A 23,852-nucleotide genomic window follows, 5' to 3' on the forward strand; every position below is an offset into this window, starting at 1 on the left:
CAACTTTATGGAGATGCAGATTTCATTTTCCAACAGGACTTGGCACCTGCACACAGTGCCAAAGCAACCAGTACCTGGTTTAAGGACCATGGTATCCCTGTTCTTAATTGGCCAGCAAACTCGCCTGACCTTAATCCCATAGAAAATTGTGAACAGGAAGATGCGATATGGCAGACCCAACAATGCAGAAGAGCTGAAGGCCACTATCAGAGCAACCTGGGCTCTCATTACACCTGAGCAGTGCCACAGACTGATCGACTCTACATTGCTGCAGTAATTCAGGCAAAAGGAGCCCCAACTAAGTATTGAATGCTGTACATGCTCATACTTTTCATGTTTATACTTTTCAGTTGGCCAAGATTTCTAAAAATCCTTTCTTTGTATTGGTCTTAAGTAATATTCCAATTTTCTGAGATACTGAATTTGGGATTTTCCTTAGTTGTCAGTTATAATCATCAAAATTAAAAGAAATAAACATTTGAAATATATCAGTCTGTGTGTAATGAATGAATATAATATACAAGTTTCACTTTTTGAATGGAATTAGTGAAATAAATAAACTTTATGATATTCTAATTATATGACCAGCACCTGTAAAATGCAGCTCATAGGCTATCTGTTGCTTTCGTTGACGTGAACTAAATGTGCATATAAAGCAGGAATTGAAGATCAGATTTATATTCGCTTTGTGGAGAGGTGTAAGGTAAGACAACCTGCATGTTTTTTTTGTTTTTTTTTGTTTATTAGTTAAGATCGTATAGCCTGTTTCGTTTGCGAGCGCCTTTGCGACCAGCATCAGCCTGCCTCAACTTGTCAAAAATGCCTTTTTACTGTGGTGGAGATAGTAGGCAAAACGTTTAAACTAACATTGTGATGTTAATAAAGAAATTAAACAAAATATAACTACTTTGACATTAAAAACAAAGCTGAACTAGATTAATAGCTGCAACAGTGTGTAATAGTGAGGATAAAACCTTTTTTTTTAAAAACACAGGCTCCAGTCGGACTCAGGCCGAGAGTTTGATAAGCTGTCGGACACGGGACGGGCTAGGGCCTGAGTGTCTCAGGCCCGTGCAGGGCTTTACTATAAAATCCACTAGTAAATCTGTTATTACCGATCTGCTCTATAATCCGGCGTTTACAGGATTCACCAATGCTCATTTGCTTCGTAACACTAACATTTGCCTTTGTTGTTGGATGTTTCAATCGTAGTTTGTTGTGCAGAGCTGTCGTAGGCATACTGCTGTATTTTAAAGCATTCTTGTAAAGTTGGCAAATTACGATATTTTTGTCATCCTTGATGAATTACTTGGTTAATGCATGCTCGAGTAGTCGATTGTTTCCAACAGTGCCGACTAGTGGTTGAAGTAGTCGATCTCTCGACTTCTCGACTAGTCAACATACTAAGAAGTAAAGGAGACAGTTTAGAGAATATTTTTTTTAATAGAAATCCACAGGAAATCCTTCTGGTCCCGGGCCTTTACCACTCTGCATGGCTTTGATTGAATCCTCTACCTCTTGAAGTTGTAAAGGTTTATCCAGATTACTCTTTTGATCTTGTGCAAATTTAAATTAGCCAGAAATGTTGACATAAGAGCATTACATGTGGAAACTCTGAAGTATACAAATCTGAGTAGTATTTTTTAAAAATATAATTAATTTATTGTGGAAGCACAGCACAGAGGAAATACGGTCTCTTTTCTATGTATCTATTTGTATTCTTCTCTGTGTCAGTGGTTCCCTTTACATGCCTTTGAACGCAAAACTCTTTATTTTGACATTGTCTAATCATTCAAATGTAGCTGTTTACGTTCTTATATTAAGCAAAGGAAAATACAATACAAAACCAATCTAATGAAATTAAACCGCAATATAACTAACCATCGTTAAATCAAAGGTTTAAAATAAAATAAACGTTTTAAACAAACGGTTAGGTTTTTCCTACATTACTACCACATTCTAAATAAGTCAAACAATTGAAAGAAACACTCAAAAGTACTAAGAAAACACTTTTCATCTGGTGTTTGGAACAGTACGACAGTGGAAGAGGTGTTTTAAAAGGACAGCCAACTTAGTGTCCATTAACCACTGACACAATTCAAATAAGCAGCGATTTGATGACTTAAAAGACAGAAAACAAAAGAAGAGACATAGAAACAGTTAACAAAATACATAAAACATAATAGTACAGTTTTCTTTTTTTATTATTATAAATGTACTTGGGTTAATGTAAAATTACCCACAATTAAATCTACTCTTAAAAGTAAAAGTGACTTTCCACTGCACTTTTACACTTTCTTTCGGATAGCTCTGTCCATAATTTATTGTACTAACTTAATCCACTGCTATATTCCTCATATTAGCCTAACATATTATTGTATACCTCTAACTGTAAAATTCTGTTCAAAGTAATAGCCGTCTGTATATTTATTCATAGTACATATTCATCTGTAAATTCTGTTTATAGTAATAGCCATCTGTATATTATATTCATAGTACATATTCACCTGTAAATTCTGTTTATAGTAATAGCCATCTGTATATTATATTCTAGTACATATATTCACCTGTAAATTCTGTTTATAGTAATAGCCATCTGTATATTTATTCACTGTATATATTCATCTGTAAATTCAGTTCTGCTTATAGTAATAACCATCTCTCTACTTATACATATTTATATATATTCAGTACATTTTTATGTCCTGCACTTACGCAACCATTGTATATCCTGCACTTGCTGCTATTGCACTTCTGGTTAGACCTAAACTGCATTTCGTTGCCTTGTACTTGTTCTTGTGTAATGACAATAAAGTTGAATCTAATCTAATCTAATCTAATCTAATCTAAAAATATTTCAAAACATTTCTCCAGTAAATGTAAAGGAGTAAATGTACTTTGTTACTACCCACCTTTGACTGTCCAAATAACTTCAATAAACATATAATTAACTAAACCAGTTGCGTAATATTACATTGAAGTATAAACTGGGAACTAACTTACCAATTCAGGGTTATATTTAGCTAAATGATTTGCATGGATATACACATTGGTAAATCACCAACATGCATCATAAATATTTTTATCTTTTAATAAGTTTAAGTTTTATTTAATAAGATCAGTTTTGATGTAGCATAGGGTGACCATATTTTGATTACTGAAAACCAGGACACTCGGCCCGGCAATGAGATACTTAAATGATACTCGAAGTTTACTCAAAGATTCCTTATTCATTTCAATTCATTTAAAGTATGCCCCCTCTGTATGGATAGAAAATTGTTATATTAGGGACAGGACTTGAAAACAGGACATGTCCTGGGAAAAAAGGACATTTGGTCACCCTAATGTAGCAGCCATTACATCTGATATACAAAAAAATTACTTTGACAAGTCAAAAACTGTTTTTAAAGTAAATTGCTGCTTACCACTCCTCCCGTGTGTTTCTCCTTTTCGCACACTGTTGCCAAATCATTTTCAGAAGTTGCTAGAGGTAGGTTGATTTATTGTTAAAAGTTGCTTAATGATGTCATTACATAATGACGTAATCCTCCAATACTTCATCGCTAAGTTTGAAATAGAATACTTCCCTTCATTGTATGTGAAAAACAGTACACCAACAGAGTAGTATGTATGAATACATATAAAACAGTAGGCAACCCTGGGTGACCTACTACTTCCACCCAGATTCAGAAGTTTGTATTCAATGGACACTTTACTATCTCATGAGGCCACATGAGAGGATTGGTATAATATGATTAATATTGTCAGCACATAATTGGACAACCAGTGTAAATGTACTTTCCACTGACATCTGTATATATATGTATGTATGTATGTATGTATATATATATGTATATGTATATGTATATATATATATATATTAGTCGGTGTAAATTTCTATGCACTTTTGTGATTTTAGACACAGTAGCATGTGAACAGGACTTTTATTTTGGTCTGGATATATGACGTCATAAGCCTGCGCCGCGCTTCTGCGTCTGTTGTGATTCGACTGAAGAAAGGTTAGTGTTTTTAAGCATTTAAGTTGTTTAAATCAACGCAGAACGTTTATTCAAAATCGTAGTTTTTATACATTATGCAATACGATTATTCATTATTGAATGTAACATTATAATGCTTTATTTTACGTTAATAAACTTTATTTATTGTGAGTAAAGCGCATCCCCAAATGAATTACAGAAAAGGTGCGCTTCATTTCGCCCCATATAGTGAATGAATACATCATAAACACGAATTCAGTCACTGGCAAATAGTGGTGAAGAAACGGAGCTTTTTGAAATCAATGATAAAATAATGATTCAGTGATTCGAATCGCCGCACGCTGACGACACATGCTGGTCAAAACAGTGTAAATGCAACTAGAAAACAAACACAACACACAAGCATGCGTAATGACAACTTTAATAAACGGAACTCCAAATGTTTTCTTTAAAGTGTAATATACCAATTGTAAAGAAGGTACTAACGTTATATATTTTGTTCCTTTATTATTATTTTTGTTTGACTAATCACTCTGACTGACTCTTACCAGTGTGCTGACTAATGAACTAGGGAGCTGATTGAGACGCACCCATATATTTAGTAGTTTGGATTATTTTTTCTTTCTGTTAATTATTCTCAGCATAATCTTAACCTATTGTCCAAACAGAAAAACTCCTGGTGAAGCGACTGAGATCCATGTGACACACTAAAGATGGCGTTTATTAAAGAAGAGAGTGAAGACATGAAGATTGTTGAAGTATTTAAAGTGAAACAAGAAGATATTGAGGAACAAACAAAGATGGCGTTTATTAAAGAAGATAGTGAATACATGAAGATTGAAGAAACATCCGGAGTTAAACAAGAAGAAACTGAGGAACAATCAAAGGTGGCGTTTATTAAAGAGGAGAGCGAAGACATGAGGATTGAAGAAACATTCAGAGTAAAAGAGGAAGATACTGAGACACAAACAGGTTAGTTTCATTCTCAAAGCTGAACTCAGTCATTTGATCCTTATTCAAATGTCCATCTCTGTAGAAATGAATGATAGAATGTCATACTATTTTATCATATGCACAATGTTCTTAAAGGGTCATCTTTCAACCAAATTTCAGCAGCAGTCCCTTCAGTTTTATTTCACTCTCATTTAAAGTATCAAATCAATTACCAATACATGCAACAACATGTAAGCTCACCATAAATTACACAAATACATGCATAACCTGCAGTGACAGCTGTAATTTAATTACATTTTGAGGCTTATTTTGTGGATTTTTTATAAGCTGTTTGATCAATTAAAGGGCTTTAAAGACCAGTTACTCACAGTGTGCATGAATCGCGTTTGTGTCAGGAGTCAGGATCTATTGAATAGAACATGTCCAATTCAGAAACTCTTGCAAAGCAAAAAAAAGTTTTTGATCAGTTAAAGGGTAACTTCAGTGATTTAGCATTAAGCTTTGTATTTAAACTGGGTCATTTATGCAGTAGAAATGTGAAATTATTTTTTAATTTGGTGCCCTCTAGACTGAGAAAAGACAGAAAATGTATTTTTGTCTCATGTGGATGTAAGACAACAACTCCCAGAATGCACTTGCGTCGCTGCCCTAGAGGCCACTCCGTACACCATCGTTTTGATCTTCATAGTAATACAATAATTTCGTCCAGTTAGAGAATAAACACTACAATTAAAAACTGAACGTGTCTTTTCAATAAAGTGTGAGTGAGCCGAACGAAAGTCACGTCACAGACGCAGCAGTGTCAGATTTCATTCATCACGAAGAGCTGAGCAGAGCTGAGGTAACGTTAAGCGCCAGTCTGGCACGTTTCCTGATCGCATATGGAAGCTAAACTATCACAGGAATTAATTGAAGAGTTGAAACACTCACTTTACTCTGCATCGCGCTCTTTTATTATGAATGTCCGTGCGGCCGTCTGTGTCTTACATTCTGTGGGTGAGAATCTCTCCCCTATGGACGGGTTGATAACATGCGGAACAGCTCCATCTAGTGGCTGTAGTTTTAGCCTCTGGCCAAAAAATCCTCAGATGACGCAAAATTATGATATTTGCATCATCGGAGGAATTTTTCCAGAAATAAAATGCATAATTCTCTCATCTCAGGGGGATATGAGGGGGGAAAGTACCATAATTTTAATATACTTCCGGGTTTCTATTGATACAAAGCCTAATGCTAAATCTCTGAAGTGACCCTTTAATGCATCTCTCACTTATTGTATGCAATTTCACTGTTTGAAGCACCTGTCAGAGGAAATCAATCGTTGTCATGAATATTTTTATTTATTTATTATTATGCAAACAGACAAGTACAATATTTACAAATGAGAAATTAGATGAAAATTACATAGACCAACAAAACATACATTATGGTCAGATTTGGATATATATGTGTGTGTGTGTGTGTGTGTGTGTGTGTGTGTGTGTGTGTGTGTGTGTGTGTGTGTGTGTGTGTGTGTGTGTGTGTGTGTGTGTGTGTGTGTGTGTGTGTGTGTGTGTGTGTGTGTAACTGTGAGTGTAATTGGGTGTGGGGATGGAAAAATATTTGAATAAAGGAGCATGTAGGAAAGTACAACAGACATAACCAGAAAAAGAAAAAAAAAGAAAATAAATAATACTAATTTTAAATGACAAAAATAATGTCATTTATGATGAAGATAGAAATGGTATCCCAAAAAAAAAAATGGAAATGGAAAATGGGTTATGAGGAAGGTGACAACAGCAAAAGTAATAGCAATATTAATAATAATAATAATAATAGTAATAATAATAATGGTGAATCAAATTAATAAGAAATGATAAATAGTAATAATAGTATTAGCAGTAGTAGTAGTAATGATAAACATATTAACAAATATACTCATTTCATCCGGAATGAGGGGGAGATTAAAGGATCAGGAAGAGGACAAAAAAATTAAATAATAATAATAATTATAATGGTAATATTGATACAGCCATTAATAGTAGTGATCGGTTTTTGCATTCGTAAAAACTGCTCATGTACAGTTTTTGCATTCGAATGTGCTTTTTTTTTGTAAATTCGACGAATATTCGAAATTCAAATTTTTTTTTGACAGCCCTAGTGGGATTATAGAATGATTGTTGTAATTGTGCCACCTCTACTTCTCTGCATATGGATGTTTTTAACTACAAGACGAAGAAGCTTATTGAAGGAGGCTGATGGCAGCAAAGAGAGTAGGCACTCGTACAACAGCGCACATGGCAACATCTTTGATTTGCTCGCAGCGCACAAGGGTAAACTAATCTTGTATTTAGCAATGTCTTTAGGGTCTCAATCGCTATATCACTATCACAAAAGCATATATTGGTAGAGGCAGTGTTTACACGTCACTTTTTAGTATCGGTACGGCACGATAGGAACCTCAACCAAGGTGGTACTATTTTGGCAGCCATATCGAACCGCACCATGCAGTGGAAAAGCCCCAAAAAGTGAGCCGTACCGAACTGTACCATGCAATGAAAAAGCGCCATATGAGACACTTGTGCACATTGCAGTAAACTAGATCGATTTAGATCATATTAATGAAAGCTGGATGACTTGTGTTGCTAAATGGCATGCAATTCATTTTAAAACATTGTATGGCAGAGAAAATGCTGTATTACTGTTGTTACAGATAAAGCTCTTTATGATTTGGCTATGTTATCCGGGTGACAAAATAGTGTTGTCTCTGAGCCATGACTGGAATCTTCTGCAATCGAAATTGAAATTACAAAATTTGCTGTCTTTTGATAATTTTAAAACAGTTATTCGACAAATGGATACCGATTCAACGATATGCAACTGTTTTAAGTGGTTTTTAGGCCGTTTTGTGTTGTAATATTTTGTGATGAAACTGATGTATGGCTGCCCATTTTGGCCAGGACACTCCTGTAAAATAGATTATTCATCTCAGAGTCTTTTCTGGTTAAATAAAAAAAAATGGTACAAACATGTTATACTTGCGGTTAAACAAAAAACGAGATTCAAACAATAAGACTAACCATGTTGCGCTATACAGCAATTATTAGTTTTCTGTCTATAAAAGTTGCTCACCTGTCTAATAAACGCATTATATAGGCCTATTAAAGCGTCTTTGGTGTTTCCATGTTTTCTATGGAAGTAAAATTTAAGGTAACGTGTATATGACGTCATTGACAGGCGACACAGTAACATGGGCCATTCCTCTAGTTAAAATAGCAGATTTCTCTGGGTTTAAACATTTTTGGAAACATTTGGGATAAAGTACACAAGTCAACAAAATTGCTGTCAGGCGAAAACCTCATATCTCTATGATTTGTCATTTTTAGTATTTTTCATAAATCATTACTATTAGTCACCCTTTACGTCTGTCTGTGGGTTTTACAATTATTTGACCAATGAAAAGTATTAAAGTGCGCTTGTGACTAAACCGCGTAACTGCATTGGATCCTCAAGCTGTCAGCAAAGCCTTGTAACTCGTCCCCATTTTAAAAAGTGCCATGAACAACAGCGCGCCTAAGGTAAGCTGTGATCTTTCTTCTAAGGTAAATATGTTTTAGAATTAGCCCTAGGTGGTTACAAACTTAACTCTCATGTGATTTATAGATGGAATAGTTAGCTGAGGAGACTAGTGTAGGCGAGAGATGTGACAAGAAATTAAGTGAAAGAAAGTAGTCTACCCGTAATATGACGCTTTACCTGTAAATATGAGGATGCGTTTCTAGATCTGACTGATTTTAAATCATAATACTGGCCAATGTTGTTCATTCAGGGACATGCTTTTCTTGCATGGACGAAGAACATAATCTATTTAAAATGCATATACAAATGTTTCCCTTTTTAATGCTGAATGTATGAAGCAAACTGTTTGCTGAAAATATCCACAACTTAACAACACTGAAATAGGAGCGTGCGGTTTATCTGTTAATTGTGTGTGAAAGTTCTCAATTCAAACACCCACGCAATCACAAAAGTACTTGGATAAAAGTTTATAGTTCAGATATAAACACTGATGTCTACAGTAGCGATCAAAATAAATATAGTAATCACCTTTTGAAAGTAACATTGAGCTTCAAATAATATCAGTTACATTGTTACACCACCATGTGGCGACAAGTGACTGTTAAAAAATATATTTGTCATTGAATCATTCATTCAAGAGATTTGTTCAAAACATTTCATCCGGTAATGAAACAATTGAAATATTTGAATCATTCATTCTAACCGATTTATATATGATTTATGAATATTTTGAATAATAAAAGGAAAAAAAACTAAATAAGTGTTACTTCTGTCATACAATGCTATTGTTGCTGCGGTGTCGCATGATAAGCATGATGCATTGCCATGGAGTTAATAAATTGATACGTTCTAAAATAACAGTCGCCTTAAATTCCCGCTGGGAGGATCAGCTAGAATATTTTAATCTTACGTGTGAAAGGGTGATGTTACTGTAACCTATTTAGGCAAACTAAGCTTAAATGACTGCCATTTTTATTATACATTAGCAATGTCCATGGAGGAAATGTGAGCGATGATCAGCATGTTATATGAGGAGGCAAGAAAGTTCATTCCAATTATAGACACTAAAAGTAAGTGCAGATGGAGAAAGCAACAGAGAGAAAGAAGGAAAAGAGGGGGAGGTTATCCCAGCTCAGAGTAAGAGAATGAGTTAATGATACTGGAGAGTGTATAGCGAGAGAGACATTTGAAATGGAACTAGGTGCAGTGAACAATGTGTGAATGGTTCAGGGGTTTTATAGGAATTGATATTTCACTGGTAATTAGTGTTGAATGGATAGATGGGCACATTTCGCAGCAGTAGTACACATATACATGCATACTAATGTTTTTGTTGTATTTTTTTAGATTCCTATGATGGCACTGAGGATGGTACAGATGGAGGAAGAAAGAGGAAGGATATAAGTAATTGGAAGTGTGTGCAGAAAAGGAGAAGAATGATGGGACAACCCTATGTTGGGATGAGCAGGAATGAAGAGGTTAACATGGAGCCCCGAGTGATGGGACCAAGATGCCAGTCAGCTGCATGTGTGAAATCCTCCAAGCTTCACTGCAGTACAATTGGGGAAGCAGACAGGGGGAACATTTTTAAACGTTTTTGGGAAAACATGAACTGGGAAGAAAAAAAAATGTATGTGCGTGGCTTGGTAGACATCATCCCTGTAAAGAGGAGAAGGGGGTCTGAAAATTCAAGAAGGTCATCTACTCTTATTTTCTTTTTAGAAATTTATGGACAGAGAAGGAGGGTGTGCAAGAGTTTGTTTTTGGCAACGCTTGGAATAGGGGCATGGTCTGCCCTTAACTGGGTGCAAGAAACAGGAAATACACAGAAGAATGCAGCATCATGCCACAGACATGAGGCTCATGAGTTTATGAAGAGTTTTCTACAGGATCTTCCTAAGGTGCCTTCCCGCTTCTGTAGGTCGTCAACATCAAAACTGTACCTGGAGCCTGTCTTTCAGTCCATGATGGACCTGTATAAAGTCTACCATCATGTTGCTGAGGAAAAGATGCTGAGACCCTTCTCAAGGCAGATATTCTCAGAAGAATTTAGGCAGCAGAACCTGAGTCTTTACCAGCCAAAGAAGGACCAGTGTAACACCTGCTACTCCTTCAAGGCTGGTAACTTGCCAGATAATGAGTGGCAGGTCCACTTTCTTAAAAAGGAGGAGGCCGATACGGCAAAAGCGCAGGACAAAAATGATGCGAGTGACAAAATCATGGTAGTCTGCCTGGATCTGCAAGCCCTCCTCTGCCCCAGATTGAACGTGTCAGCTATTTACTATAAGACAAAACTCACTGTCCACAACTTTACCATTTATGACATGTCTACACGCAACACCACTTGCTATGTCTGGCATGAAGGTGAGGGAGCTCTGTCTGCCAGTGAGTTTGCATCCTGTGTCATCGATTTCCTCTCTAAACATAAGGAGCATGAGAAGTACATTTTATGGAGTGATGGTTGTGGGTACCAAAACCACAATTCTGTGGTTGACAATGCTCTTCTGAAGTTTTCCACAGAGGAGAAGAAGGTAGTCATTCAGAAGTTCCTGGAGAAGGGGCATACACAGATGGAATGTGACTCAGTGCACAGTGTCATCGAGAGACGTCTGAGAAACCAGGAAATCTATGTCCCAGCTCAATATGTTGCCCTGATGAAGACCGCACGGTCCAAGCCCAACCCGTATGAGGTCAAATATGTGGACCATAACTTCTTCCAAGACTTCACCAAACTGAGCCTCTGTGAGTCTATCCACCCAGGGATCAAACTCGGTGACCCACCTGTCCATGATATCAGAGCCATCAGGTAACTATCAAACTAAAATCATGTCTCTCTCACCAGCCCAAGTCATGATGTTGCATTTGTTTGCTGTTAAAGGGCATATTGCAGGTTAGAGACCCCAGAGTCAATATATAGAAAAATTAAGTAGGAACTAGATTTTCTTTAAAATATACTTATAAATACGCTACTAAGGCTTTTGGAGTCGTTTTTGTGAGAGAATTTTACTTCCGCATCTAAAAATGCCAAAACCGGAAGTGACATAATGGGAGGGAGTGCCGTGATTTTCAACAATAAAACAATGGATCACAATGACAGTTCGGACGCTGAGGAAATTATAAAATGTTTATTAATACTCATATATGGAAGACCACAGCCATACAATTACAGGGCTCGCAAAATTTCAAAATGCCTGGTAGCCCTTCAGGCAGGCACTCTTGAGATTTTAGTAGCGCGAGAAGAATTTAACTAGCCCAAATAAAAAAGACAATTTTTATGTAGAAACTGGAGTCGAAATATCAATCAAAAACACATGTATTTGGTTCTAACTGAACGGAAATTTCTATAAATTTCTATCCTGACCTGTCTTGTTTGGATCAGCAGAACTGAAATACTGGTGTAAATCCATGCACCTCTTTATATTTTCTCACACACACAATGTAAAGTAGTAAGTTCTTTGGCAAAATTACATGTTCATGTTAGTTCACAGTGCATTAACTAATGTTAACAAGATTTTAATAATGCATTAGTAAATGATGAAATTAACAAAGAATAATAAATGCTTTATAAGTGCAGTTAATTATTAGTTCATGTTAACTAATGTAGTTGACTAATGTTAACTAATGAACCTTATTGTAAAGTGTTACCCAATATTTAATATTTTTTTAAATAACTCCTTTGTGTTTTATATAATGAGCACTAGGATTCTAGGAGTGTTCTAGGTGTATGTTTTCATGATTGGTTTTCTCTGAAGAGTTGAAAATGGAAGTAAAAAAGTAATGCACGTTTGTTGTATTTTACCATGAAATGAGAGTTGTGTCTTTACCAAACAAACACAATAATGGTTTATCTCTCATTGCAATTAATTTGAATGTCATTTATTTTGTAGTACTTGGCCTGCCCGATCAGTGGATATAGAACCACGCATCGCTAAAACACGCACGCGTTAGTAGCGCTTATTTTATCGCAGCGGTGTGAAAGCACAACGGGCGTGCGCTGCTCCCGCTCTCCATACGCACAGCTTCTGCGCTGCTCAGCATTAAGTGTGCGATCAGCTAAACTTCTCAAATCAGCATGATCAAAATGTCGGGCGAGCGATTTTGCAAGCCCTGAATTATGACGCACAATTAGGGACAGGCCAGGATTAGACAGATCAACGATTAGAGGAGATAAATTGAGTTGTTGTCTGAGGAGAACAGAGCAGGTGTCTCGGTGAGAGACCAGTGTTAGCTAATGATATATACACGTTAGCTAACGATATGAACACTCAGATCAGATCACAATACTGTACAGATTTTTATCAAGTATTAGGCAATAGCAAAGCTCATATTGGTCATCTAGTAGTATTGATATTTACCAATAACAGAAACTAATAAGCTTTGATCAGGCATAAGTCCACACTAAATGTTACGTGATAAAACATTAGTGGTTTCTCATCACGACTGATTTGGTAGTTAGCAAATGTTTAAAAAACAAGACATAGGGCCCTATTTTAACGATCTGAAACGCAAGTGTCAAAGCGCGAAGCGCAAGTAACTTTGTGGGCGGGTCTCGGCGCTGTTGCTATTTTCCCGGCGGGATAAATGGCTCTTGCGCCCGGCGCAAATCTAAAATGGGTTGGTCTGAAGTAGCTTCATTGTTCATAGGTGTGGTTTGGGCGTAACGTGAATAAACCAATCAGAGCGTCATCCAACATTCCCTGTAAAAGCAGGTGCGCAAGTTCCATTATGGATTGCTATTATTATGGCGTATTTACCAGGCGCACGCCAGGAGCGGTTCACAGCCGAGGAGACTGATGTGCTTGTAAGAGCAGTAAAAGACAGAGAAGTTGTGTTGTATGGGGATGGGAGAAACCCACCCAAAAATAGCGTCGGTTAAACAGGCGTGGGAGGAAATAGCCACAATTGTTTCATCAGCTGGCATCCCCAGGACGTCGCACCAGTGCCGCAAGCGCTACAATGACATCAGAAGACGGGGAAAGTCCAAGCTTGCCAGCATCAATCAGGCACGCCGTGTAACGGGAGGTGGATCTGCCTCTACTGACGCCAGCAGAGGACATCGCTGCGTCCACCCTCACCGATTTTTTTTCCTGGTTCTTGACGGACAAACCAATTTGTTAGATGTCCTTATATACATATATGTCTTGCCAGAAGTTGCCACTATTGGGCAAACAGGTCTCCTTAATTATTAGACTACAATTAGCCTGAATAATTTGTAAGCTAGATTTATGCCTATTTTTTCACATCTTCGTGAATCGTGGCACACCACAATGATTTCCGTCATCTCATGTGTTAATATTTTTTAGTGTAACAATTTATGATTTGCAAAAATAACTGTTGCATCTGTGTAGATTACATGAGCAAAGTGTATGCGCGTTGTGCACGCTATACATTATGGTCAAGCATGCGCCCTTTAAATAGCATAATGAACAACGCGCAACGCGCCACTGACTTTAGACTAGGTTTTTTCTGGTCAGTGGCGCAATTATTTAATGCAACAGCAAAATAGCACCAGGGATTGTTTGCGCCGGAACACGCCTCCTTTTTTGCGCTGAACCGCCCAGGTAGCGCAAGTTTATTCACTAGTTTAGCGACGTGCTTCTGTGGAGGGAAAAGCGCGCTTTGCGCGGGTGCAAAATAGGAATGACACATGCGTCGGTGTACAAAGTCAATTGCGCGGGGTGCAAGATAAGGCCCATACAGTTCACGTTTTCTTCAAGCTGCATCTCTGACGGATCTGTGACCATCACGTCTCCCGCCGGCGACCGAACCACAGACACTATAGTGTTATTGTGTTTCATGTTATCCTTTATTCATTAATTCTGTGTTTTGAGTTTATTTTGTGCTGATTCAGCGACTTTTTTGAAAAGTGTGCGACTGTATGCATTTGTGTTAATGTACATACTTTATTCATCAATGTTGAAATGTATTCACGTAAAATCAATGGCAAAGAGTAAAACATGTTTTTTATGTTTCGTTTGATCGTTTAAAATCTATTTATTACATACCTTAGCACGCGGTCACACGCTGGAGAATCCTCTATTTGAACGGTTATTGCTTAATTCGTGATCATACTCGGACTTGTATCGTTATGGGCCAGGGCTCCGACTTGACTTTTTTTAGTCAGACTGTTTTTCAGATGGGCTATCAAAATGTATCACCGGCCTGCCGACGGGCTATCTTAAATAGTGAAATAAAATTCCTTTCTTGCGTGTGAGCACGTGTGTGTGTGTGTGTGTGTGTACGGTTTGCGGTTATATTCACTTGAGCCAAGTAATAAAAAAATAACCTTTAAATCAATCGCGGGTGGATGAGAGGTGAATCATTGTGTTTGTTTGATAAAGATATTTTGCGAGTCCTGTGAGCGATTCCTCAGACGCTTTCAAAACAATTCGACTGAGGGGAGCTGAAGCTAATTAAATATGCAAATCTTATCCAATCCTAGCCGTGGGCGTTTACTTTAAAGTCTTCAGTGTGGTACGCCCATCAAAATCAAGCGTTTCTTCAGAGAGCCTCAAAACCATGGCAGAAAATAGCCTATTACTTATTCATTATGATGTTTTTGAATGTAAAAACCACGCAAACGTCATGAGTTAACCTCAGACGACAGTATAAAAAAATTAAAAAAGCCAGTTCACAACTTTAATGTTCATCAAAGAACAATGGGAACAGAAAAAATGATGATTAATCTACTGTGAGGAAAATAAGTATTTGAACACCCTGCTATTTTGCAAGTTCTCCCACTTAGAAATCATGGAGGGGTCTGAAATTTTCATCGTAGGTGCATGTCCACTGTGAGAGACATAATCTAATTTTTTAACTATTTATTTGTATGATACAGCTCCAAATGAGTATTTGAACACCTGAGAAAATCAATGTTAATATTTGGTACAGTAGCCTTTATTTGCAATTACAGAGGTCAAACGTTTCCTGTAGTTTTTCACCAGGTTTGCACACACTGCAGGAGGGATTTTGGCCCACTCCTCCACACAGATCTTCTCTAGATCAGTCAGGTTTCTGGCCTGTCGCTGAGAAACACAGAGTTTGAGCTCCCTCCAAAGATTCTCTATTTGGTTTAGGTCTGGAGACTGGCTAGGCCATGCCAGAACCTTGATATGCTTCTTATAGAGCCACTCCTTGCTTATCCTGGCTGTGTGCTTCGGTCATTGTCATGTTGGAAGACCCAGCCTCGACCCATTTTCAATGCTCTAACTGAGGGAAGGAGGTTGTTCCCCAAAATCTCGCAATACATGGCCCCGGTCATCCTCTCCTTAATACAGTGCAGTCGCCCTGTCCCATGTGCAGAAAAACACCCCCAAAGCATGATGCTACCACCCCCATGCTTCACAGTAGGGATGGTGTTCTTGGGATGGTACTCATCATTCTTCTTCCTCCAAACACGTTTATTGGAATTAGTAAGAAAAGTTCTATTTTGGTCTCATCTGACCACATTACTTTCTCCCATGACTCCTCTGGATCATCCAAATGGTCATTGGCAAACTTATGACGGACATGTGCTGGTTTAATTAGGGGGAACCTTCCGTGCCATGCATGATTTCAAACCATGACGTCTTAGTGTATTACCAACAGTAACCTTGGAAATGGTGGTCCCATCTCTTTTCAGGTCATTGACCAGCTCCTCCTGTGTAGTTCTGGGCTGATTTCTCACCTTTCTTAGGATCATTGAGACCCCACGAGGTGAGATCTTGCATGGAGCCCCAGTCCGAGGGCGATTGACAGTCATGTTTAGCTTCTTCCATTTTCTAATGATTGCTCCAACAGTGGACCTTTTTTCACCAAGCTGCTTGGCAAATTTCCCCGTAGCCCTTTCCAGCCTTGTGGAGGTGTACAATTTTGTCTCTAGTGTCTTTGGACAGCTCTTTGGTCTTGGCCATGTTAGTAGTTGGATTCTTACTGATTGTATGGGGTGGACAGGTGTCTTTATGCAGCTAACAACCTCAAACAGGTGCATCTAATTTAGGAGAATAAATGGAGTGGAGGTGGACATTTTAAAGGCAGACAAACAATTATTTGAGGGTCAGAATTCTAGCTGATAGACAGGTGTTCAAATACTTATTTGCAGCTGTATCATACAAATAAATAGTTACAAAATCATACATTGTGATTTCTGGATTTTTTTTTTTTTTTAGATTATGTCTCTCATAGTGGACATGCACCTACGATGATAATTTCAGACCCCTCCATGATTTCTAAGTGGGAGAACTTGCAAAATAGCAGGGTGTTCAAATACTTATTTTCCTCACTGTATATTAATTTATTATTTATGCAGTCAAGAAAGGTGTTGGTAACTTACATTTCTGTGTATGTCTAACAGGGAAGGCCACAGGTAAATATAACATTTATTATAATGGGTTTATGTAAAGATTGTTTTAAGTTCACTTCAATTAAAAGTTGTTTTTTAAAGCCTAATAAATGTTGAAATTGGTAGCTTTCATTTATACTGTAATATAATGTAATTAATGTTTCATAGAGACATTAGTATCACTGATACTGGCCTTCATTCATAAAAAGATGCCATTACAACACATATTTAAAATATGCTGTCTTTAAATTGTTTCTACATTAATTTGGAGAGTAACTGAAATTAATACAATGTCAAAATATTAAAAACTCCAAAAATATTAAATACTGGCAATTAATTACAGATTTTTTTTGATTAATTAATTTAATTTTAATCGATTCCTAGCACTAGTTTTTTTACAAACCGCCAACGAAAAGGCCACTTTATCTACTAAATTTGTGCTCTTATGTCTTTTTAAAACATTTTAAATTCTGCATTACCTTTTCATATGGCATTTTAATGCAATGTTAAATATTCATTTTGAAAAAAATGTAACCTGCAATATGCCCTTTAAATGTAATATTAAAACGGTTTACATAAAATACAAACTATAATGACGCTGTGTAAATAGTCGTGTTCAAAATCTCTCTAATCATTATTTCTGCACGTTATTAGGTACAACATTAATGGCACCATGGACTTCAAGATCCAGCACTCGGCTGATTGGACTCCATTTTCAAAGCACCAACTACAACACACCACCTCAGTCACTCCACTCTATACAGAGAGCCTGAAGATAAAGGAGATGAAATACAGACACCTCCAAGACCTCAAGGAGGTCATACCAAAAGACTTCCACAGCTTTTATGACAATCTAAGACACTAGCACACACACACACACACACACACACACACACACACACACACACACACGCACACACACAAGGACAGACTGTTAATAAATTGTTTGTAATTACTGTAATTGTTGCTTGATGCATTACTGTAGTTGATGTAGATACATTTTTCCATGTTTACTGCTTGGTAGTTACTGTTAGTACAGCATCACTTAAAGAAATGGTTCGCCCAAAAATTCAGAGGGTTGAAAACAATATTATTATATTGTTAACGTTCTTGAACACAAATGCCACTAAATATCACAGTCATATGTCAACACCTGCTTACTAATAAAAAATGTATCCTACTAATACAGCTTGATAGAGTTACTGCTGGTGTCTACATTTGTTCTTCTTCGGTGAGCAAATAAAACAGCCAGCAACTTAATAACATAATACATAATTTAAATCAAACTGTTAAATGTTTGTGTCTTTAAAGTCTTTCAAACATTAGATTATACTACATGCATGAATTAATGGAGACTCTTTACCACCTTTCACTGGATTGCGCTCGCGCTCCGTTCGTAGCTCTTACTGACACATTTTTGAGCAGCCCACGTTTGAGCTCTCCTCAGGACGGCCACTGCTATCACATGAGCAGATGACAGCTCTCTATCGAGACAGGAATAATTCTGAGTCAAACCGCTCAAGCCATTGTCAACTGCCAAGTCATCGTGGTCACTACTGTTGAAATAAAACGTTTTCATTGCGTGGAAACGTAATGGTTATTTTATATAAAATAAATACTGAAATGGGTCATACCAGAGCAGTTGAAGTAAAACCCTGCTTATTCAAGGACGCACATTTATTGCATGAACGGAGCAAACACAATGTGTCTAAAATCCATACGCACCGCTCTGATTAAATGAAATTTAACTTAATGTAGTTTAAAGGGTTAGTTCACCCAAAAATGAAAATTCTGTCATTAATTACTTACCCTCATGTCGTTCGACACCCGTCAGACCTCCGTTCATCTTCGGAACAGAAATGAAGATATTTTAGTTGAAATCTGATGGCTCTGAAGGGCCTCCATTGCCACAATGCATGGTTCACTGTCAAGACCCTTAAAAGGTACTAAAGACGTCGTTACAAAGTCCATTTCACTACAGTGGTTCTAAAATAACTTTATGAATCGGCGACAATAGTTTTTGTGCGCAAAAAACCCCTAAATAACGACTTATATAGTGATGACGATTTCAAAACAAGGCATCATGAAGCTTCGAAGCGTTATGAATCAGTGAGTCAATTCAGCGGTTTGGATCGCCAAATTTCAGCAGTTTGGCGGTTTGACACGCGATCCGAATCATGATTTGACTCACTGATTCATAACGCTTCGAAGCTTCATGATGCCTTGTTTTGAAATCCTCATCATCATCCAATATCTTTTTTTATGTTTTAGAATAAATACATCAAAATATCCAGAAAAACTAAATTATATAAAATACTTCTCAGATATTTTATTAAAATAAAGTTTATTCATTCATTTCCACGGGCCAAATGTTATTTTAATTAAAAATATTTTGTTAATTCTAAACCCTTGAACTCAAATTCATGCAGTTTTGCTGATAATGTGAACATATAGGATGTTTAGGCTATTTTAATTTAAACAGATAGGCCTACTTATTTATTGCAACGTAAATACAATCGTCTGACTAAGTATTTAAAAAAAAAAGAAACGTGCAAATCTTAATTTTTTCCTCAAGTTGTATCCTTCAAATACAGTGGTATTTTTCATCATTTTGTGAAGATGTCTTTACTCTCCGTGTCCGTGCAGCTGTGGTTGTACAGTAAGATTATCATTGGACATATTCAAGCTGGATAATGGACCGTTCGACCACCGAATCCTGCAGTGTCTGTGATATCGAATTAAGTGTGCGTCACTGATCATCGTTCTCGCTAAAACATATTTTGTCATAACATGAGATCTGCCGTTTAGTTTAAAGACGAGTTTTTGGAATTAGCTAATTCTTTCTGTCATTAAAACAGCATGTCACAGGAAAAGTGATCAAAAGTCGCACATGTCTATCTAAATTCATATAATTTTTGTTTAAATTCTGAGTAATGACTTTCAGTGCATAGCGCCATTAATGAAACTGGAACATTAATGTAAATGTGTATATCAATATGAAAACAGTTTTAAATTGTTCTTACTTCATTAATTTTCTCACTCTAGTAAAAGAGTTCATGCATGCACATTTTTTTAAAATACATTTTGAATTACGTCTGGATTTTACTAGATGTATATAGCCTAAAACAATAGGCACAAATAACACTGTTGGATTTAATCTTCATGATAATGTGGATATAACGTATGAAATGGAGGAAAATTAATTGTCATTAATTCTTATAATCGTTCTTCTCACATTTATTTTCTACAATCTAACTTCAGTTCACGACCTCACCATCTGTGTCGCCAATTCCCTTTGTCTCCAGAATGTGCGTACGCACGGCTCAAAGTTTGCTTAAAGGTGCGCACATTCTCCCGTCAAGTTTGTTTTTTATAGATCACAACCTTTGCGTGGGAACTGGCGTACGTACGTTTCCAGCCCTGTTTTGTGCGTACGCACGCTTTATAAATGAGACCCCTGGAGTGGCCTAGCCAGGCTCCAGACCTGAACCCAATAGAAAATCTTTGGAGGGAGCTGAAAGTCCGTATTGCCCAGTGACAGCCCCGAAACCTGAAGGATCTGGAGAAGATCTGTGTGGAGGAGTGGGTCAAAATTCCTGCTGCAGTGTGTGCAAACCTGGTCAAGAACTACAGGAAACATATGAGCTCTGTAATTGCAAACAAAGGTTTCTGTACCAAATATTAAGTTCTGCTTTTCTGATGTATTAAATACTTATGTCAGGCAATAAAATGCAAATCATACAATGTGATTTTCTGGATTTTAGTTTTTTCACATTTTCGGAAATACATAGATATAAATGAAAACAGACCAAAATCTAATATATTCATCTGAAAAGTATTGAAACTTTCTACTCTTTCATATAATTTAAAAAATCATATAAATTATAAAAATATGTTTTAAATAAATAAAGAAATATTAAATGTTGAGCTGTCAAGCTGTTCCTCAAGACAAACACACACACACACACACACACACACACACACACACATCTTTCCTGAAATGGCCCGCAGGTTCAGGGAGGTCGAACGACAATCACCATCAGTTCATTCACGCTCATCCTCTCTACATTGCCCCGTGAGGTAAAGCGTAGTGAGCCATCGCCTATGGAGCCCCCCTTGCCGAGACTGGGGTCCTAGGACTCGCCATCCGGGTCGTTCGCACCAACGCAGACAGATGGCTAAGGCCTAACCCTATTCTCAGGCCCCCAACACCAGTTCCTGATTCCTTCACTCGTCCTTGAATCCAGGCCCCCCATTGTAGAGTTTGTAGTTTTCTGCTGAGATTGCAGATACTATTCTTAACTCTAGGGCCCCTTCCACGAGACACTTGTATGCTTTGAAGTGGAAGCTGTTTGCCTCTTGGGATTCCATTTTTCTATCATCATTGAAGGTTTAGCAGGCGACCCCTTTGAGTCAGTGTCAGAAAATATTTTAACCCTTAAAATGGTTCTTCTGGAGTATCCTCCTTTAAGAGAATAGGCTAACAGATTACAGGCTCTTTCAGTCCGCCCTTCTTGTATGGATTTTGCCCCCGGGTTGGTTAAAGTCCTGTTACGACCCAGGCCAAGTTATGTTCCTAAGGTTGCTTCGACCTCCTTTAGTTCCCAGCTAGTGGTCTTGGAGACTTTTTCTCCCCCTGACTCGGAGACTGGGAGTAATGTGTGGCCTCATGGCCTCTGTCCGGTGAGGGTATTGAAGATCTATGTCGATGTTCATTTTGGCGGTAAAAACAAAGTAGCTGTTGTCACCAAACAGAGAATGTCTCGTTGGGTGATTGAGGCTATCTCTGCGACCTATGAGGTGCGTGGCTTGGCTTCGCTTCTAGGTGTGTGTGCTCATTCCACCAGAGGAATGGCTTTTTCTCAGGCTCTTTTAAAAGTCTCTTCCCTGGAGGATATTTGTGTTGCGGCAGGATGGTCCTCTCCTAACACCTTTATCAAGTTCTACGGTCTGGACATGAGGATGGCTCCTGGCTCCCAGGTTTTGTCTGCTAGAAACGACGCTTTCCCTGGTCTTCCAGCTGCTCTCAGGTATGTGAAGGTGTTATATCTGTGTTATATCGTTCCCATAGCAGTGGCTCGCAGTGTTGAATGAACCTATGAAAGGGAATTTCTCGGTTATGTATGTAACCTTGGCCAATCTCTTACCTCTGATAAGTAGCTTCCTTCGTCTGATCAATCTGATGAAATAGCACATGGTATGCTGATATCAAGCATACATGACATCCCATGGCTCGCAGCATCTAGTTCCCTACTCAGGGAATGAAGGTTACATATGTAACCGAGACGTTTTCAACCCTGTTTTGTTTTTAGGTACTTGAATATAACTTTTTTTAAAGTCCAATATAAACATTACCGCAGCTCCTCAATGGCAGCTGTCACAGTTGCTAGGCGACAAATCCAGACTGCCTATTGAAGAACTCCCGGGATGCAGTTACCAACTATTTGTTATTATTGTAACAAGAAATTTTGTTAGTTTGTTTTCAGAATAACCAGTGATGGAATGTAACAAAATATATTTACTCTGTATTGAAGTATACATTTCAAGTATGTTAGATTTCTTCACTTCATCTCAGTGGCAAATATTGTACTTTATTGAAAAACAGACTTTTTACACATGTATAATAGATTTTGATATTAGATATTGTTTAAAAAAACATATGAACAGTATTTAATATAAACACTAAAAATATGTCTAAACACAGTGTAGCCAGGGTCTCCCTGCTCAGCTCAATAAAAGCCTACAGAAAACGTCTCGGTGACGTATGTAACCCTCGTTCCCTATTCGATAGTTGATTGAATATTTTTTATAAAAAAAAGTTAAAAAGTACAGACACGCCCACTTACGTCAACCCCCTCCGCCCGCGCACTGCTGTGGGCTAACAGGTTAAACAACTACATTCTCGGATGAAAAGGTCTTAAAACTACATTTTGTGACACAATAACAGTAGTATTTTTTAAATTACGCTGGGTTTCTCATCTGCTATTGACTTTACCACGTGATAGCAGCAAGCAGGCTCCTGATTGGTTAACGCGGCGCGAATAGACGCCAAAGTTCCAATTTTTCAACTTAGGCCCCAGATGTGAATTTGCTTCAAAGGTGTGAATGCACAGAATAAAATCACTCGCGCAAGACGCTCAATTTGCGCGAAAGCGGCAAAATCGCGTCCATCGCACCGCTCTAAACGTGTCTATCCCGCCGCAGGACCTCCAGACGCGTCAACAGGTCTTTACATTGACTTAACATGGAAATCACTCGCTCCAGACGCTCTATTCGCATCCGCGAACGCAGCATTAGGGAGAGAAAAACTCAGGATGCAGGGGAGAGACTCGAGCCGCATGCAGATCACTGCACAGAACAGCAGATGGGACAGTGAAATTCCGCTGAAAACCACTGAGAGAGGTCACTGTCAACAAGAAGGCGATAGTAAAGCACACTAACAGAAACATAATGCGAGATTGCACTCATGCCTCCTTATATACCCACGTGGGTGGGCGGAGTTTGCGATGCAAATAGCTTTCTAGCGAAACCCCCATTTTGTTTTGTTTTTGTTACTGACGTAACGCGTAGTGACTGACTGAAAGGGAACTCTACATTTTGTTCCAAACTTTTTATTTACTGTTAATTTCAATTTAGTTTTTCTTATCTTAAACATATGTTTATATAAATTTTTAGGGTTCTACAACTTTAGTTTTAGTAATTGAAATAACAGTGTCAACTAAAATGTCAGCAGCCATAATCAATTCCACTTTAAATAGCAGCTTGCTCGTCTGTTGCCTGCATGAGCACAATTCATGTAATTCTTAAGTAGCCATACTCTTCCAGGCTAACATGCTTGTTTGTAATTCAAAACCTTTTTCCCTCCTGCTACTCCTGCTTTTATAATGGTTTTCTTTTTCCGTTTTACCTTTGCTTTCTTCTCTTCCTGTCAGTGAGCTCTCCCTCTTCTATATTTAAATGTCATCATGATCTCAGTGGTGATTTCTCCCGCAGAAGCCCTCTTTCTCTACCTTTACTTTCTC

The 23,852-nt window shown here is 37.8% G+C and overlaps 2 protein-coding genes across 2 annotated transcripts in view; one reads left to right on the forward strand and one right to left on the reverse strand.

The window, feature by feature from the left end:
* LOC307126511 (uncharacterized protein) overlaps positions 1-23,852 on the reverse strand; it is a 965,522-nt gene that overhangs the window by 739,175 nt on the left and 202,495 nt on the right. The gene's annotated exons all lie outside the window — the stretch shown is intronic.
* On the forward strand, positions 3,986-18,012 carry LOC307126687 (uncharacterized protein). The gene is made up of 4 exons (XM_079817330.1): positions 3,986-4,019; positions 4,667-4,970; positions 9,858-11,316; positions 17,485-18,012. The coding sequence occupies exons 2-4, from the start codon at positions 4,712-4,714 to the stop codon at positions 17,693-17,695; spliced, it is 1,929 nt and encodes a 642-aa protein (XP_079673456.1). The 5' UTR covers positions 3,986-4,019; positions 4,667-4,711; the 3' UTR covers positions 17,696-18,012.

This window comes from Gobio gobio, assembly GCF_949357685.1.
Source record: "Gobio gobio genome assembly, chromosome: 5".
Classification (NCBI taxonomy): Eukaryota; Metazoa; Chordata; class Actinopteri; order Cypriniformes; family Gobionidae; genus Gobio; species Gobio gobio.